The 18,634-nt window shown below is 38.2% G+C and overlaps 1 protein-coding gene across 1 annotated transcript in view; it reads right to left on the minus strand.

Annotated features, from left to right (window-relative positions):
• FSHR (follicle stimulating hormone receptor) overlaps positions 1-18,634 on the minus strand; it is a gene marked incomplete at both ends in the record, with an annotated part of 75,804 nt that overhangs the window by 43,993 nt on the left and 13,177 nt on the right. Inside the window, one exon of the mRNA XM_079532727.1 lies at positions 3,156-3,227. Coding sequence (XP_079388853.1) covers positions 3,156-3,227 — 72 coding nt within the window. The remainder of the gene's footprint in view (positions 1-3,155; positions 3,228-18,634) is intronic.

The raw sequence follows: 18,634 nt of genomic DNA on the forward strand, positions 1-18,634 counted from the left end.
AGGAACAAACTAAATATCAATATAACAAGAATGACTAATCTGCTTCCCTTCCTGCTAAATTAATGTGAAGCCAGAGCTATGCATAAGTTGCACAGCTGGTAGCACAGAGCTGGTTAAGATGCTCCCCAGATCTGTGATTCTCTGAAATACTTTTCAATACAAAAAATTCAGTGTTACACCATTACAAAGAGAGATCTCAAAGGATTACAACCTTTCAATATGTTTTGTAACTTGGAACATTTTATTTAACAAAATACCTTTTTCCCTAGAACATGCCTGGGGAAAAACTTTGTCTTATAAGACATAGCAGGAGAGTTGGAACTAGATGATCTTAAAGGTCCCTTCCAACCCAAACCATTCTATGATTCTGTGATTGTGCAGGGTCATGTTTTTTTCAGTAACTGAAGGAATCCAAGTGGGCAAGAAGAAGAATAGAAGCTGGTCGTGTTTCAAATAGGCTTTCATTCTTTCAAAAATCACGAAACAGTAAAAATATCCCGGTGATAATTTTCTTCATTTTCCAATCACCATCACCATCTCCAAACACAAAGTCTGTGTTTGGCAACAGATGAAAACAAGGATTTTGATTTGTGATTAGAATGGAGGGAGGGAAGATCATGTGCTCCATGCTGACACTTCAAGATCCTGCTCATGTTTTTTTCTATAAGGAGTTACGGTCACTAGTGTCCATACTGGAGATCCCTTGGACAGTGCAAATGGGAAGAAAACAAGCTATTCCCTGGGTACCATGAAACAAGTCTGACTGGAAGTATCTGACCAGAACTATTCAACATTCTGGGAAAAAATACGTTTGTTCAAAGCTCTCAGTTGCTTGAGTGTATAGGATGAAACTGAAGTGCATATAGAAAGTAGAAACACTGAAAAAACATTATTGAATTATTTTTGTCTGAAAACCTACCATAATTGGTCACTATATTCAAAAGCCTTCATTCACTTTGGATGTAAACTCAATCGAGTTAAGATTATTACAGAGGATTAATTTCTGATTTAACTTGTGCTTAACCAGCTCATCTCCAATGAATGATTACAAAGAAGACTGCTCCCTGCAATTTGTGAATCCACCTCATTCTCTGAAACACTGTTGGAAATCACTTAGAAAAGATAACTGATGGAAACAGTACAGACTTTTTTATTTCTCTCTTTCTTTCTTTTAATTTATTTTTATGTATTTATTTATTTTCAATTGCTCTGAATCAGTAACACACTCAGGAGATACTGTGACTCTCTTCATTTTTAGCCTACTCAGTTCTACATGAACACAAGCATATACTACATTGAGGTATTTCATTTGTATACATCAGGCTATCTACATTTTACCACATGGAGATATCACACCATTATTAGCTCTTTTCCTTAGATAAACTGAAGTTTGCCTTAATCTTCCTTTTTGTGCATGATCTTGCAAGAGAAATGAGGCTTTCACACAAAAGCTCTGTTTTTATGTGTAAATATCTCATTTGATTACACACTTTATTTGGTCTCTACATTATCATGAATATTTCTGATCAATTATTTATGGATTAGGTTTAGGATTTGTGAGCTTTTTCAAATTTCATCTGTTTGCCACACCATTTGCAAATACTGCATTCTTTGTTGATGTTGATTGGTCTCATTTACATATTTATCACACTTCTACTTTCAAGGGTATTTTGCAATAGAATGTCCCCATTTCTTCTCCATGTTCTAATAGTACACAGATTACACAGATACACTTTCAAACTGAGCTCATTTCCATTAGCAATTATTTTGGTTAACAATAAATCGTCACTTAGAGACATCCTATTCAGTGTGATGGTTAATTTCATAGATATCTGGCATATGGTTTCTGAGTAATTAAAGACAATGGGAGCAATCTATAATGCACTTTTGCAGCCCACTTCACAGTCTAGGGAGCTGAATGTTTTTTCCATAAGGACTGCATTTAAAGGAATCCAGCATGACTGGGGAGAAACAAGTTCCAAAGTAACTGGTGACACAGCACTGATCTTTTTCCCAACTGGTGATTCCTGAGCACAGAAAATAAGATCTTTATTTTCAACAAAGACCTCTTGAAATCCTCTAGCATCTTCACTTCTTATGCCTTCTAGTGTGCTCACCTTCCTCTATATTCTTAAACAGGAGCATGAGATGATAAAAGGAGAAGACAATGCAGAAAAATGCAGGCAGTTTTGCTCTTATAAAAACAGAACTGAAAATGGCACTGACCTTGAAGTGCATTTCCTCACTGCTACTTAGGCCCTTCTTGGACAAACAGTATATTTGCAACCCTCACCAGTGGAGGTACAAACACTGTATGAATTTCTAAACAATATGTGATTTACGTATATATGTATTAATTTAGAAAAGCACAACATGCCCCAGAGTAGTTCATATTTTACAGTGAATTTTATCTTTTCTGGTGCTAGCATCAGTTAACCTGTAGACTTTTGGTGGCTGTTGAGTCACAGCCTGAACCACTGATTGATCACCTGGGGAAAGGACCAGGTCAATCCTGGGAGCACAGGTGAAGGGGTGCAGCCCGGCTGCATCTCTGGTTGGAGATCCCTTCCTTGTGGAATTTCTATTGCAAGCCTAGATCTTCAAAGACAGGTGAGTGCTTTTCCTTTTTCTATTGCAACATCCCCCTATTGCACTAGTCCCTTTGCTGTTACAACATATGATCAAGCCTTGTCTTGGAGGGCTGCAGTACAGCAGACTAATGGGTACCTGATACATCTGTTCATTGAAGGCACTCATAATTATAACTCCAGGCTTATTAGTAAAATTCACAGAAATTAGACGCTTGCTCTCTGTATGTTCTAGGAATTTCAGAATTATCTTGTGCAAGAAGCTTCTCACATACTCCCAGCCATTGACTGCAACTCTCTGTATGCAACTACAATGACACTCCCTACCGAACCACTCCTTTCACCAAGGACAGCCCAGCTACTTCATATGAAAATGTACTTGTGACAATAGTGCTTTGGAACATAATCTGAAAAATGGAAAATTTGTTTTTTAAATAGAAAGATGAAATGAGATGGAGCTCAGAGACAGGGGTTACTCATGGGCAGTAAAAGGAGGAGTTGCAATTAGAAATTGCTGTTTTTGAAGTAAAACGGTTGTTGATGGATAAATATTGACAAAATACATACATTTTCTCTAGGTCACGAAGTCCTGTGAAAGCTCCCGTTGGAATGACTCTCATCTTGGTGAGGATGAATCTTCTGAAAATAGAGAAAATGGAGTGATTATTCACTGTTCACACAGGACTGTGTGGCAGCCTTGCCAATACACCTTTAGCCCTGATACCAGGAGAGTTTCCAGCCTGAAGGCTTCACAGCCAAAATAACAGCTATAATGTTTGCAGGATTCCAGATGCCTGCCTGGACCAAAATTACAACGCTGTGTTGGGTTGCCTCTGGTGCTGCTGGGGAAAGATTATCCATCAGTGAGTAGCAAGTTCCCTGCTGGCTTCAGTAAGAAATAAACACCTGGTCACTGCAGCTTTGCTGCACACTTGGAGGGAACTGTGTCTTTTTCATCTCATCCTTTCTTTTGAGAGATGCTCAAGCACAGGATGAAGCAATCCTGTAGAGTTTGGATTGGGATGAGTTGCTTAACTCAAGGCAGTAAGGTGCTACATGCATGTTCATGCAAGATAAGCCTTAACCCGCTGCACAGATAATTTAAGGAGTCAGCTTGTATCTCCCATCAGTGCCACTTTAATACTCCTTACTGCTTCTCAGTCTCTTTTCTAATTAGTTCATAATATGCCATAAAATTGGAACTTTGGAATACACAATTCGACTACATAGGGACCAAGATAATACTTTAATCATTTTTTAAAGTTCACAGAAGATCCTTTATGAAGAATAAAAGTTTGAAATATCAGATAAACCTTGTTGTTAACCTGAACTCATCTTTTATCGCAGTAAACAGAGGACTACAAAACATTAAATAACACAAAACAAAAACAAAACCACCACCAACAAAAAGAACAGTCCAGTATCTACTACACCTTAAAGAAATTGGAACTCAGGCTGGTACTACCTGCTATGCAGTCCTGCACATTTTAACACAATACTTAAAAACTAGAGACATTATTCCTTATTGTTCACACAAACTACTTATAGAATCCTTATTTATTTTTTATTTCAGCTGATGAGTTTAGAATTTTCACATGAGAGCATCACGTTTTAATCAAAACTTATGGAAAAAGTACATCATATTCTCATAAGAGTACCATTATGATAGGTTTTTATTTTTTAAATTCTAGATCTTCAGTAGAATCTCTCCTCATTTAGATGATCAAATTTCAAGTCAGCATTTACTTATACATGACAAAGTCAGCGCACAACTCATTTAGTTCTACAGATGTCAGTGGGATTATAGCAGCAGTGAGTTTTGCCCCATCCTATTTTAAGCACTGAAATGTGTGGCAATCTCAGTCCTGAAAGATAAAAATTTGTTATTCCATTATTCTTGCACTATTATTAATGTAAGTTAGACAGTGCTGCTGTATACTGTCACACAAATATTACAGCATTGAGATCACTATGCAAATACTTGAAGGATTAAAGGGCTACCAGAAAAGGCCTAATCTGGATCAAGCAATTTGTAAAGCCCTACTAAAAGCACAGTCAGTATAATTCATGCAAAGCTATGTCTGTACCTTCAGAGTTCAGATACTGGACCTGTGCAGACCGCTCAGCAGGCTTAGTGCTGCAGAGCTGAACCATCAGGCAACTGTTTAACTTTGATCTACTTTGAAACCTTTCCTAACCTCTCCTTTGTAGAGACATGACTAATTTTGGCACTATAGAAAGTGGGCTCCGTCTGAAAAGCCACTTACGTATTTTTACGGCAATACTCTGAAATGAATCCTCTCTGTAGATCATCAATAGATTTGCAATTCTTTAATTAAACACTGGCCTATAGCATTCTTCACCCCACAAAGCATTTACATCGTGATCCTGACACTAATTAAAAGAAGGGAGCTTCATTCATAGATGACATTACCTACATAAGTAATGCTACAAGTGCATAGAAGAATCAAACCTTGGGCTTCTTTGCTGAATAGTCTCCAATCCTGTGCTAATAAGGAGCCAGAATTTAGGAGCTACATGCCTAGTGCCCTGGAGCAGTTAAGGTAGAACTGAAGTTTAATAGCTGAAGTTTCACATTCCACTTCATTAAATTAAGGTTAATTGTTTTTAAACATCCCCAAGTAGGCTAATAAAGCCAGCTTTAATGTTATAACTAATATTGAAAATTAGAATCAGTTACTTGTTGAATTATCAACTGTGCAATGAATAGGAGTCCATTACAACTATTGGAATGCTGTATTACAATAAATCTCACCAATTAGGCTCCAAGAATCTATCTGCACTCTACTTGAGATACTAGCTATTCAGTAACAAATTTTTACTGGGGCACGTGGAGAAAAGAATTGAAAAGCATTTTCTTGGTTTTGTGACTGCAATTGTTTTAAGGCCAAAGAAATAAATACAGTCCATCTTTGTTCAAGTATGTTTCATGCCAAACAAAAAAGCTGTCCTTTAAAAACATGTACTTAATGCAGAAATGCACTGTTTGGTCCTAACAAATAATGCTAGGACTTAGGTACCCAAACAGAAACCACAGAAAACCATAAACATTCAGCACATGGTGCAGAATTAAAAACCCACAGCCAGGCACTTGGCACAGGACAAGAGGAAGGTTAGACTAAGGATTATGTGATCCAAAGATCTGTACCTTATGCAGGCAGTTACATGGATGTACATCTCATCTCCAACGCACCCAGGTCTTCCATACCCTCAAAATAAATAAAAAACCAAACAAACAAACAAACAAAAAAACAAAACAAAACAACAACAACAACAAAAAAAAACAACAAAACAACAAAAATCCAGAGAGCTCTTCTCACAGCATCTTTACTGGGATGGAAGAAGGCTTTGTGCTCCCTTGATGCTACTCCAGCAGCAGAAGGACAGACACAGGGAATGGAATCCCAGCATCAAGTCTCTCCCTCACCCCAAATGGTGCTCAGCAGCCAGGAACCTCTCTCTGTGCCCTACTGCAGGTGAAGCATTGTACAGCCAAGGCTATGAAACTCCTTATGCCACCAAGGAAGACAAGACAGAGCTTAACCCTAGCGTTCTTTTAGAGATGTATACAGTTAGATTTGATTTCTCTTGGACAGATTAAAAAAATATAAATATATATATATATATGTATACACATAAATACAAGTTCAGAGTTCATGGATGTTAGTGTTATCGTTATTTATGCTACAGTTCATTCCAGAAGCCCTTGCAAGGTCTCCTGCGTTGGGGCCATCAAAAGCTTAACACATAATGAGAAAACAAGCAAAGGAAACATGGTTACCTTTCATCTTATCTGGCTGGAAATAGAAGAACTGTATAATAACTATACTGTATATAATGATTTTATATGATTATAATGATATAAAACCACTAAAAATGGTTACTGGCTATGGACAGCAGTACAAACTAGATTTTAATCTGGCCCGTTTCTCCTGTGGAACCTTTGATGTCCAGATTTAAACACTTTTATTGAAGGTCATTCTTTGGGACTTTATCAATAGAAAGTTAGTTGTCACTGACATGCAAAGCCAGATATACACTCCATATATATATATATATATATGCAAGTTACTGCATACATATGCACTTAAATATATTGTATTACATAATATTTAACTGTTTTTTTCCACTTCAGTATTCTGATTGTGAATAATTGTTGTCTGTTGTGTGACAGAATATTTTTACACCTGGAGAGAGAATTAATCTCATGTAAGACCAGGTGATATTTCTCTGTGCTGAACATGCCCAATTCCTACAGGTTTTCCTATGTCCCACCTCTAATGTCTACACATCTACATGCCTTTTATCACTTTTAGTTAATCTCATGAAAGGCTACAAATAAATTTTTCGATTACAAAAATACTGAAACACTGTTGCTAATGAAGGCTAGGCCTGTCAGAATTATACCAGAGCTATCACCTACTATTTTATTTACTTACACACAGACATCTAAGCCTGGTTATTTAAGAGGGCAAGGTCTCAGTTGATATGAAGCCACTGACACAGATGACTTGCACATTGTATCACAATGAAGGGCATACAACCCAAATATATGTCGTTTCTATATTGTTGTGTCTAGTTCAAAAGAAATCTCATAGTGCCAAGTTTATCTCAAAGTATGTAGAAGATGATGCAAGAAACAGAAATTAGCAGGTTAAAGTAAAATGATCCTGAATAACTAACATTTTCAGCTACAAAGAGATGTATGAAACTTTTCCCTAAAATAGAGTCTTCAGCAGCTGAAGTAGTTCAGACAGACAGAATGTAAGAATGAAGTGGAAAAGAATTTTCAAGAAAAATTAATATTCTTCCACCTAGCCCTCTATGACCACAGTGAAAGAAAGTAGATCAACCTCACCACAAAGAGACGGAAGACTGGATATAATTATTCAAGCATCTGGTGCCTAAGGTATGGGTAACTAAAAAGACTTGGTAAATAAGATTAGAAAAGTGGATAAATAAAGGTCATTTCTGCAAATTGTCTCTAAAAACAGAGGTGCATAGAAAATGTGCAAAGTGGGTGCAGTGAGAAAATCAACATAAATATGCTGTGCTTGTGAGGTTAGTCACTTAGGTGTGAAACACTGTATTTTCCATATTCATCAAATGAGTTCTCAGACCCTGGTGCCGCAAGTTTTTCCTTTAGCAATTAGAAAGAGACTTCTTGGCAAAAGTCTCTACCAGAATTTGCTCCCATTCTGCTCGTGCCCCCTCTTCCCAGCTCCCTTCTCTGGAAAATGCCCCCCATCACCAGCTATAATCTTGCCCAACAAACAACCGCAATTATTGAAAATTAGACTTGGAAAAAAACTCATTAATTTCTGCTTCATTAAACATGGCTGAGTACAGTTCTTACAAAACGTTCTAAAACTCATTTCTCTTATCTACACAGCTAATCAGAAAGTGTGTGTCTTGTGGAATTACCTCCCCTGCAAATTGCAAATTCATGATGTTAAAATGAACTACATCAAGAAGACAGTGTAAGCTTTAGATCATAAGGACCAAAGGAAAACAAAACAAAAAAGCCTAAAATATTCCATGACCATAATGCTAAACACCAAATTGAGTTCCAAATAAATAAATGCAACAGGATGTTGAAAGCCATTTGACTTCAGTATCCACGCCAACATACTGGCGCTATCACCATCTAATCTTCTGCAGTACCATGTGTTTTGCCAGACCAAAAGATTTACAACGAGATTTTATTTGCTCTTTTTGTAATTTTTTTGGTTGTTTCTTTGTTACTGCATCTTGCTTTGGAGATTTGCTGGAGGTCCCAGCAGACGAATCTGCCTTAAATCAGGAGAAGACAAAATGAAATGATGCTATGACCTACTTAGCATGCTCTTGACAAAATACAAGAATCAACAAAACTCTGCCCTGTGTTTATTTGTGGTTTTGCTTGACGAGACAATGCAACAGTGAAGGATTATTTTGCTTTTCATGCTGTAATTGGAAAAAAAAAATAGACATTGCAGACTGTGTCTTAGATGGCGTAAACCAACCTGGCTGTATCAGCTTGGCCCTAATTTTTCTCCTTATTCTCACTGGATTCAATCATGAAATTCCTTTGAGCTTAAATGTGATTTGATTTAAAGTTGTTAAGAACATCTCTAAGTCCACAGCTCACTGAAATGAGTTCTCTTTGACCAGGGCATGGGTCTAATAAACATCTTCACAAGGAAGGGGAATGTGCAGACATATACAAACAACAGCATTTTTTCTAGAAATAGTCATAAAATACACACGTATTTTAATATTTTGAAATACGTGAATGGTTCATCAGCGGAAAAAAAAAAAAAGCTAATGTAAAAGGTCAAATCCTTCTTTGTTTATAGCAAAAAACATGACTTGATTTTGGACTAGAAATTCACACGCTAAGCTAAATAATCCTAGCAGAAGTCAGTGAGTAGCTGACTGCCTCCCATCAGTTCTTAAGAAGAGCTCAATTGCTATCTCTAGGCCTTGTGTTTAGCTTCTTGTTTTTCTTAGAAAATTTGTTTTATGGCAGCTGTTTCTTGCTTTGTGACATGGTGTCTAGGTGACCCAACCCAAGGCAGGCAGAAGCCTCTGAACATGCAGAAGTGCTATTCTCAGCATGCTCACAAAGCTCAGACAGGCTTCAGACCCTATGGATCTCAAAGCAGGAGTTAGAGTCTGTTCATCTACAAGCAAGTGCACAACGAGCCAAAGTCTCGAGTTCCTTTCCCAAAGTGCAATCAAACTTAAACATTTCAAATTTTAACCTTTTCAAAAATTGTTTTCATGGATCAGCATGAAAATCAGCTGTCTTAAGTAGAAGACCTCTGAAAATCATTTTGCAGCTGCTTTTGGACACAGCTATGGTCTCCCCCTCCTATCAGCAGATATAGAGGAGTAAATACATAAATCAGATCCAAAACCATCATGAAACAGGCTTCAAAAATCATCAACCCCAATACACAAAAACTGCTTTCATTTCTTTTCTGGTTTTAAAGTCTTTATATCACATTCATATGATGTTTTAAAGCTATTTTCAACTGCCAACAGGTGTTCATCCAAAGGAAAATTAAAAGCAAGCAGAATATTTTTCAGTAACAGCTATTCATATAATTTATTTAGACTTGTTTCAAAGGAGAGTACTGGATGACACAGACAGACATGCCTGAGTACTGAAGGAAAAGCATTACAATTTGCAATTAATTTTCCAATTTACAATTCATTTATTTTACAATTTTTACAATTTAAAATTCATTTTTCCATCTGAGACATGATCTGTGCATTTAAGAGTCTAAGCAGCCCTACTTTACACACAGTTAAATTGATTTATGAAAGAGAGACCTTAATCCCTTGCTAATGTGCACAATCTGGCTGAAAGCATCTAATCATTGCATTCACCTACTGTGATCTGCCCACTGCTATTTAACCAATTCTAATGCTTATGAAAGGAGAAATTATCTAGACTGTGCAGCCTCTTAATGGACATGGGGTAAGAAGAGAAGGTGAAGGAGAGTATTCCAAAGAAAAATCAGGCATTATACACTTTATGGAAAAGACAGGGAAAAAAAAGTACTTCCTCAATGAGACCTCAATGACCACATAGTCAATGGACAAGATAAAGGTCTTAGAATCATAGAATGGCCTGGGTTGAAAAGGACCACAATGATCATCTGGTTTCAACCCCCTGCTATTTGCAGGGTTGCCAACCACCAGACCAGGCTGCCCAGAGCCACATCCAGCCTGGCCTTGAATGCCTCCAGGGATGGGGCATCCACAGCCTCCTTGGGCAACCTGTTCCAGTGCATCACCACCCTCTGTGTGAAAACCTTCCTCCTAACATCTAACCTAAACTTGTCCTCAGTTTAAATCATTCCCCCTTGTCCTATCACTATCCACTCTCATAAAATGTCATTCCCTCTCCTGATGATACGCTCCCCTTCAAATACTGGAACGCCTAGTTAATATTTTTTTAAAAGAGACATCAGGCCCTAACAAAAAGTTAAGTCAATTCAGAACTTGAAGAGAAATGGGTACAAGAAGTTCTTACAAGTATCTTGGCACCTTTCCCCTTAATTCTCAAGAAAATTAATCACATCTGCCTTTGCTATACAAATACAAACCAAAAGATATTTCCTTAGACCACAAAGGAAATTTGTCAGAGGGTCAGGGCTTGAAGCCAGAGCTCCTGAGTTTCAGCATCATAATCAAAAACTCATCCTTCTTTCTTTTTTCTTTTTTTTTTTTTCTTTGTCTTTCTAACTCCACCAAAATGGAAGAAATTGAAGCAATCTTTTTACGGCTGTTTCTACAGATAGCAATAAGCAAACTGATGAAACATTAAAATTTTACAAGAAGCTATTAGGGTGAAACTCAAAAAGTGTAAGGCATTATAGCTGCATGCAAGCTTGTGTACTTTCTAAAGATAGCAGAGTCACACTATTCTTACGTTTAAATGAAAAATGCACAATAAATCTGGGGGAGAGCATGATGCCCTTTCAGGTACGCAACTCAGGAATCATTCAAGGCCTAACAGTAATGTAAGCAGCCACCTCTGAGAAAGAAAATATTGTCATTTATGCTCTATTAAACAGTGAAATGTACAGACAAAGTAAATACAATTAGAACTGTGATGATATGGTTATTAGTAATGCCCTTCTACTCTGAAAGTCTGACTTTAAAAGGCAACACGTGCAGCTGCATATGAAAAATCACTCTTTAATCTTTACTAATGGTGTCCCTTAAAACCAATTCCCTTTTCTATTTTGAATTAGAACTACAATGAATAGAAGTTACGGCATTTCCATTCAAAATGGTAATAGCATTGAATATTTGCTAGGCAAAATAATTCCACCTGACTACAAAAAGCTGAAGGAAGACATTTTAGGATCCTACAGCTGATGCTCCATTGGCATTCCATTGTGAGGCACCCATCATACCATAACAGAAACAAGGCACATCTCTGCCTGCACTGCTGAGGACCTCTTTTCCCTGACAGAACTGTAATGCTGTTCACAGAAAAGCTGCTCTGGGTTGCTTTACTCTCAGATTCCCACTTAGGTCAGCTAATAAGCTGCATGACGTGCCCCTCAGCAGTTAAGAGGGAATAAGGAGAGATCAGGAAGGACACAGAATTATATTAAAAATAAAGAAAGCATCAGTTAATCTACATGACTGCAAAAATGATCAAGAAACATACTTGTAAGCTTACTCTTCTCCTCTTCTTCTTAGTTTTCAAAAAAAAAACATAGTATGTTTAGTCTCAGCACTGATACACTTTTCATTTCTGGACAAAGCATGCACCGTCCTCAGTAACATACCCCTACTGTGCTGCAGATAACTTTTTTCTGAGGTCACACGTTCAGGCAGTTAAATATAAACCTTCAAAATGACTTTAAATGCCTCTGCTTGAATAGAGTGGGATGAATTCGGATGCTGGGGGCTTAAAAAAAAATATATCAAAAAGATGGAGAAAAAAGTAAAACGCAAGAATCACAGTCAGGAAAAGAGATAAAACAGCATACTGTTGCTCAGCCTGAGACGTTCAATGCTCCTCACTAGGTCTAAATTCTCCATCTCATTAGGCTGAGATGCTTTACACTGAGATAAAGCCGGAGAGGAACTGAGTTCTACAGAGTTGTGATTATCCAGGCTAGTTGCCTGGATACGTCAACTCACTTTGCAAAGTGTCTGACAAATGCCACTGTCAAGATTTAGATGCAAAGCAGCAATGTGCAGCAGACGCAACAAATACAAATGACATCCCGTGAGTAGAATGACTGCAGAACACCCTCCGACACAGAGACATTGGTTCCCACAGTACAGACACACAGATAATAGAGATTTGCCACCAAGTATGAATTGCAAAAACAAACAAGTCCTCTTTACATTCAGTGAACAGACTCGCAGCTAGCATACTCTCATCCAAAAAGGGTTTAACTGTCAAGAATGAGTTGCCCACAAAAAATGCCAACAGTACGCTTGAAAACTCAGCCAAAATTGCTCCTATTAATGCCAATGGCATGCAGTGAAAACTGTTTTGTGTAAGATAAATAACTTAATTGAATGAAGTTACTCTGTCTCTGTTATAGAAAACAGCATTTGCTTTATTTTTACAAATAGCTGCACTTTATTAGTATTGATTATACTGGGAGACACTACACTACATTTGGAGAGCACACACTTGTTCTCCCTGCTTACTCACATATGCCTTTGAGAAACATACAGCATGAGAAATGTATACTACTTCCTTGAAAAGTGACCTTAATATCTACAACCATCTTTATGGTGAGGAGCCATTAAAAATTCATCCACTCTGAGCAAACTCTCTCTGTCGTGCCTATTCATATTAATATCTCTGAATACTTTCCTAGTATTAGGAGCACTGCACAAGTCCTGGGTATTTTGTTCTTCTTCCACAGTGTGTTCTACTTTATGTTCTTTCCTGTGGGCAACTTGTCAAGGCAAACAGGGTGACGGAAAATGTCTACAGTCCAAGCAGATGGGGGGCTTTCTATGTATTGTCTTCTTCAGAACTTTCTTCCCACTTTTGATTTGGAGCAAAAATAGACATCTCGCTCACAGACAGCTCTATTCCTGTCCCAGGAATGAGTTAAAATAGATCATACTCCTCAGCAGGGAGAGGAACAATGGTTTGTTCATCGGTACACGTTATACCAGAAAGGTGATAGGTACCCTTTGTGTGTAGTGTTTCCATCCTTGAAGACCTCAGGACTGGCTATGTCTGCATGCTCACCACACATGATGCTATTTTTATTGACTGAAATAAATTATCCACAGACAAAATCCTGCAAGTTCTGGGTTGGATTTTTTACTAAAGACAAAACTCTCTTCAAACAGAAAGTTTTTCTGCAAAATGTATTGCTGTATTGCTGATCCTTCACTGTTTAGCAAAATAATAAATAATTTGCCTTTGTCTCTTTATCTTTCCTGATTAATTCATTAGAAAGATCATAGAATATCCGAAGTTGGAAGGGATTCACACATCTCTTCCAAAAACCCAAACCCTATATCTGAGAGCACTAACCAAACACTCTCTGAGTTCCAGCATTGGAGCTGTACCCACTGCCCTGGGCAGGCTGTTCCATGCTCACTGCCCTCTTCACCTAGATCCTTCACCTTCCCAAAGCAGGAAGCATATGAACAGCACATCCTCCACTGTTCTCAAGCCGCCAATTAGACTTGTGCTGACACAGTTCATACAGAAATATGCTGGCCTAATGCCATATGATCCCATGTCTCACTCTGGTGAGTGGGTCATTTCCATCCTTTCACATAACAAACTGTACATTTGCATTTCAGATATGTTTTGAAATAACCACCACCAAAAGTGGAAAAGTTGAAAAATCCCACCTTTCATTTAGTCTGGCACCATACAAAGACACAAAACCTTCTGTTCATGCCCTCTGGTCAGGCCTTCCTCTGATCTGAATGTCCCAGCTGACTGCTGCCAGGAGGCAGCAGCTGGCTCCTGATTGTGCTGCTGCCGGTGCAGGAGAAATAAGGACACAGCACACTGAACACGCGAGCACCAACAAGATTAGTCTGAGCAGTGTGTTCCTGTATGCATAGGAGAGCTTGGATAGTCTTTGCACCGCACAGACAATGGCCAAGATGAGGTCTTCTACTTGACTGACATACTTAGCACATTTTATGTCCAGCAAACATTTGTGTTTACTGTCATAGCTCACAATATATTTTCAGGTCACTGGTACTCTTTCTAGCTGCCCAGTTTCCATGACAAGAACTTTTCTCAGTTCATCTATTAGCTATTGCTGAGGGAAATATTCACAGAGGTATGAATTGCAGATGGATAGCTCTTTCCAATTTAATTCTCCACTCCCCTGACAGTTTCTTTTCTCCCTCACAGTCTTTCTCAGTTATTGAGATCTCTTCTCCATAGACATCACTGATTTGAAATACAGAAACAAATGATGAAACCATTAGTCTTATTACTTCTTCTCATACTAAAATAAAATAAAATATATTTTTCATTATTTTAGTGAAGGCTAGGTCACCACTGCAAATGCTGAGTTTATCTATTGAACTTCTAATAAACAGGGATTTACCTTCAGATGTTACAGTGATGAACCTGAACAGATACAATCACCATCCTTACAAACACTAACTATATTATCTCATTTAATATTGACATGTCTCTTCTCAGTAATACACAGTGAAAATCTTGTACTAGGGTCAAGATGAGATCTTTAGTGAATTTGAAAGCATTTATTGTTGTTTCAGAAAGATGTCAGCTTGACCACAAATCATATATTCAGGATAAAGGTATACCTTGTGTTTTCACCTTCAGAGTGCTGTTCAAACATGAGACCTCTGTAGAGCACTTTAAAATACTAAATGCACATAGTCCTGTTAAAGATCGTGACAGGAGGATGGAATCAAGATGGGAGAAACTTGACCTGCTCATGGAGCAGCTGCAGGTTATGAAAGACCCCCTAAGAAAGCCGTTAGCAGTCATGCCAATACATAACCTTAGTGAGTGTAACCTATGTTTTTGTCCTCTTCCTAGATAACTTATGTAAAATTGGATAACACCCGACTGGAAGAAACGAGTATAGGTGTAAGAGTTAGTAAAGTGAAGGAAGGTCGTGAATGGCATCCTGCAAAGGTCTTCACAAGGCCTGAAAACCATAAAAATGATCTAGGAATGGAGTGAGGAACAAGATGACAACTGTCCATGATTACCAGAACAGTAAGACGAGAGTTGGATAAAAAGTTGCAAAAATGGAAGGACTTCATTCTTTGCACAACATTTATTTAAGCTATGGAGCATTTTGCTACAGGATACTGCTGGTGGTAGATGAAGATGAAGAAATGTATAGATTCATGTAAGTAAAACATGAGAAGAAGTTTGACTACCAAAACACGACACCACTCAAGGTGTGCCTGAGCCAGATAGAGTTGTAGGAACACCTGTCTCTCCACTGAGATGCACATCAGAAAAGCAAAAAAAACCACCACCACAACACAGCCAGCATAGGATGGCTCTGCCAAAATGGGACTCACCATTTGACATGCTCACATCAGCAAACAACACTCGTTCTAACACTACTGGGAAAAGGTGATCTCTGTCTCATTGAAGTGTTGAAATATTTTCTGATATTTGCAGTTAGAGCAAGTGTTTGTATCTCACAGAAGAAAAGGTTGCTCCTTAGGTTAAAACAATTAAAAGATTAGTGTCCTCCCTCTGCCAGCAGATCAAAAGGTAAAACTGAATCAGGGTTAATGCTTTCAGCGTCTCATTCGGACTTTTATTTCATTCCAAAGAATTGGCTCTACAACATATTTCTAAAAATAAATTCCATGAGAACACTTCAGCATTCTTCAATAATGAAAATATTAAAAGAACACTTCAGCTTTCCACAAAGTTTTTTAAGGTCATTTTGCTAATCTTTTTAAAGCCAGGGGAAATATGCTGCCAATGTGAAACTTCAAGTTCTTACAGTCCCTTCAATCTCTACTTTCTTTTTTCTCCAGACCAAAACAGTTTCCTCAAAACCATTTCTCTTTGAAGATTTCTGCTTCCTGCTCATTATATTGGACTGCAGTACATGATCTGCTGCAAAATAGCCAGGGAATCAGGAACTAAATGAGATTGGAGTTTCTTTTCTCATACATAGGTGCTTTAAGAAGCAAGCTACTGACCAATGGACAATATCTCTGCCTCAGCTCACCACCCACAGACACTACAAATTGTCCTCTCCCGAAACACCCACAAAGCCCTGAATTTTCTACCAAGAAGTGACAGTAGCAACTGGAATAGACTTGGCCTTGTAATTCTCCTGATGCTTAAAGGCTTACTGTGACCCATTTGCTGTACTATTTCTCTAATTCTTCCTCACCTTCTTCCATGTAAAAACTTGCACAAATATGAGCCAGAGAAACTTTCCTGAGCTCACTCTGCATATCAGAAAAAGGAATCCAGATCACACCGCTCCCACTGGAGGTGTGAAATTAAATTTTTGTTGTTGGTGGTGGTGGTGGCGGTTTTTTTGCTGAGAGAGATGGAGGACAAAAGTAAGGACATAGAACAGAACTCTGCTTGAAAACAGAATGAAAATAAATCAGCAGTGAATGGATTAGCTTCAGATCAGACTGCCCAGAGCAGCCTGATCTGGAACAGCACAGCACTCAGGGTTTATGTTCCTTGAATTAGTTTTAATAAATAGAATCAATAGCTCAAATTATAATGAAGGACAAAAGCACAGATCAAATCGATCAAGGCTGTAGCTTATCATTATAAGCCAGGGGGTTTCTTCTCTTGTCTGAAGGAGATAAGGTGGCACAAGAAGCCTCTTGCAGCTTTTTAGTATCTCTCTCAGAACAGCTGTACACAGAGCTGGATGCAGAGCTATAAATGTTTCTGGGTATCCAAACACAAACATAGTTTCCTTTTCTTTTTCTTTTCTCTACAGGGAAAATAAATAAGTACAATATGAATTCTTTGTTCTGGAAGTGAAAGCAGAAATCTACAGGGAGAACAGAACTAAATGGACAAAGGAGCACAAAGTATCCTTCATTACATGTGGAATTAAATGCATAAGTGAAGTATTTTTGTTCAGCTCTCTGAAAATGTGTCCTTTTGTACGTTAGCTTAGGTTAGGAAGGGTTGTTGGGATTAGAAATTTCCTCTCACCCAAAAAGCTGGCCAACGTTTATCCACCTGAGGGGAGCAAGAAGGAATTAAGTTTGATCAGCATGAGGGATTTGCACCTGAATAGCTTGCTTTCTTCATTTCTGTTTCTTGCATAGGAGCTTTGCTTTACACAGGGACTGCTTAGGTCAATCTGAGCTTACAAGCTCCAGAGCCAGGTGACCAAGGAGCATATCAGCAAATGGTTCCTACTCTGTGTTGGACATAATCACCTGGACACACTGCTGCTCACAACAAGGACTGGTCACCAGTTCTATCAAAGCAAGGTAGGGGTACAGCTCAGAGATACTGCTGGTACACAACATGCTCTGATCTCCCCTAAAAGGACAGGAAAGAATGAAGAATCCCAGCTGCTTTCCTTCTCTGGGTAACAGGGCGATGACCCTATCTCACACAAGCTTATTTTGATTAATAGTGGCCTCCTCCCCCATACTGAAGCTGAGGAAAAGCACATTGCAGCTCCAAACAGCTTTTCAAATCTCAGTTGAGCTCCAGGTCACCAACCCTGGGTCTGGATGTGAGTGCTTATACTGTTTAGCAAAAGGACATCACCATGAGCTACTCATTCATTGCAAAGTTTTTAACTCAAACACCCAAGCATTAACATCAGTGCAGCACAGAAAACTAAAACACTTAACAAAAAAAAATAAAAAATAAAAAATAAAAAAACACTACTTTTCCCCCTTTCAATATAGCCTTCTTATTAAAGTTAAGCCAAGTCCAAACGAAGAGCTGTGAATTTATTTAAACAAATACTGTGTAACTGAAGAGGTTTTTGGCACACCGCATGACACCCCAGAGGTGTGAGAACAATGCCTGGCACTGATAACCTTCACTAACTCCCTTTCATCCTCTGGCTGAAAAGCTTGCATTGGTTACACGGGCTTTGTGCCCACATATAGTACATAAGAGTCTTTTTCATTGCTGTAGCTGAATTATAGATAAACAGTGAAAGGGGAATAATAACCTTATTATAATAGAATATGTGACAGATGTACTACTGAGCATCATTCACACACTCCAGTGATAGTTCAAAGCTGATCTAGAATAGCCGGACACCTTGCAAATAAATATTCAAAGAGGTTTTAATCTTCAAGAACATAACACTGAATATCTGACAGAAATTTCAGCTTAGATCTATAAGCAGTTTTTATTACATTTCCATCAGAAGCAGATTTCATGTTTTATAGCAAGCAGTGCCATTGCAAAAGGCAGGGAACTTCCTTGGCAAAAGACGACAGTGATTAACTGCAAGCCCCACAAATATTTTGAATATATTTGATACTGAAACCTCTACTCTCTTTCTATCCCCCTGACACTTCATATTAAAGCTTCAATACAGAAATAAACATTT

This window comes from Tetrao urogallus (genome assembly GCF_951394365.1).
Source record: "Tetrao urogallus genome assembly, chromosome: 2".
Lineage (NCBI taxonomy): Eukaryota > Metazoa > Chordata > Aves > Galliformes > Phasianidae > Tetrao > Tetrao urogallus.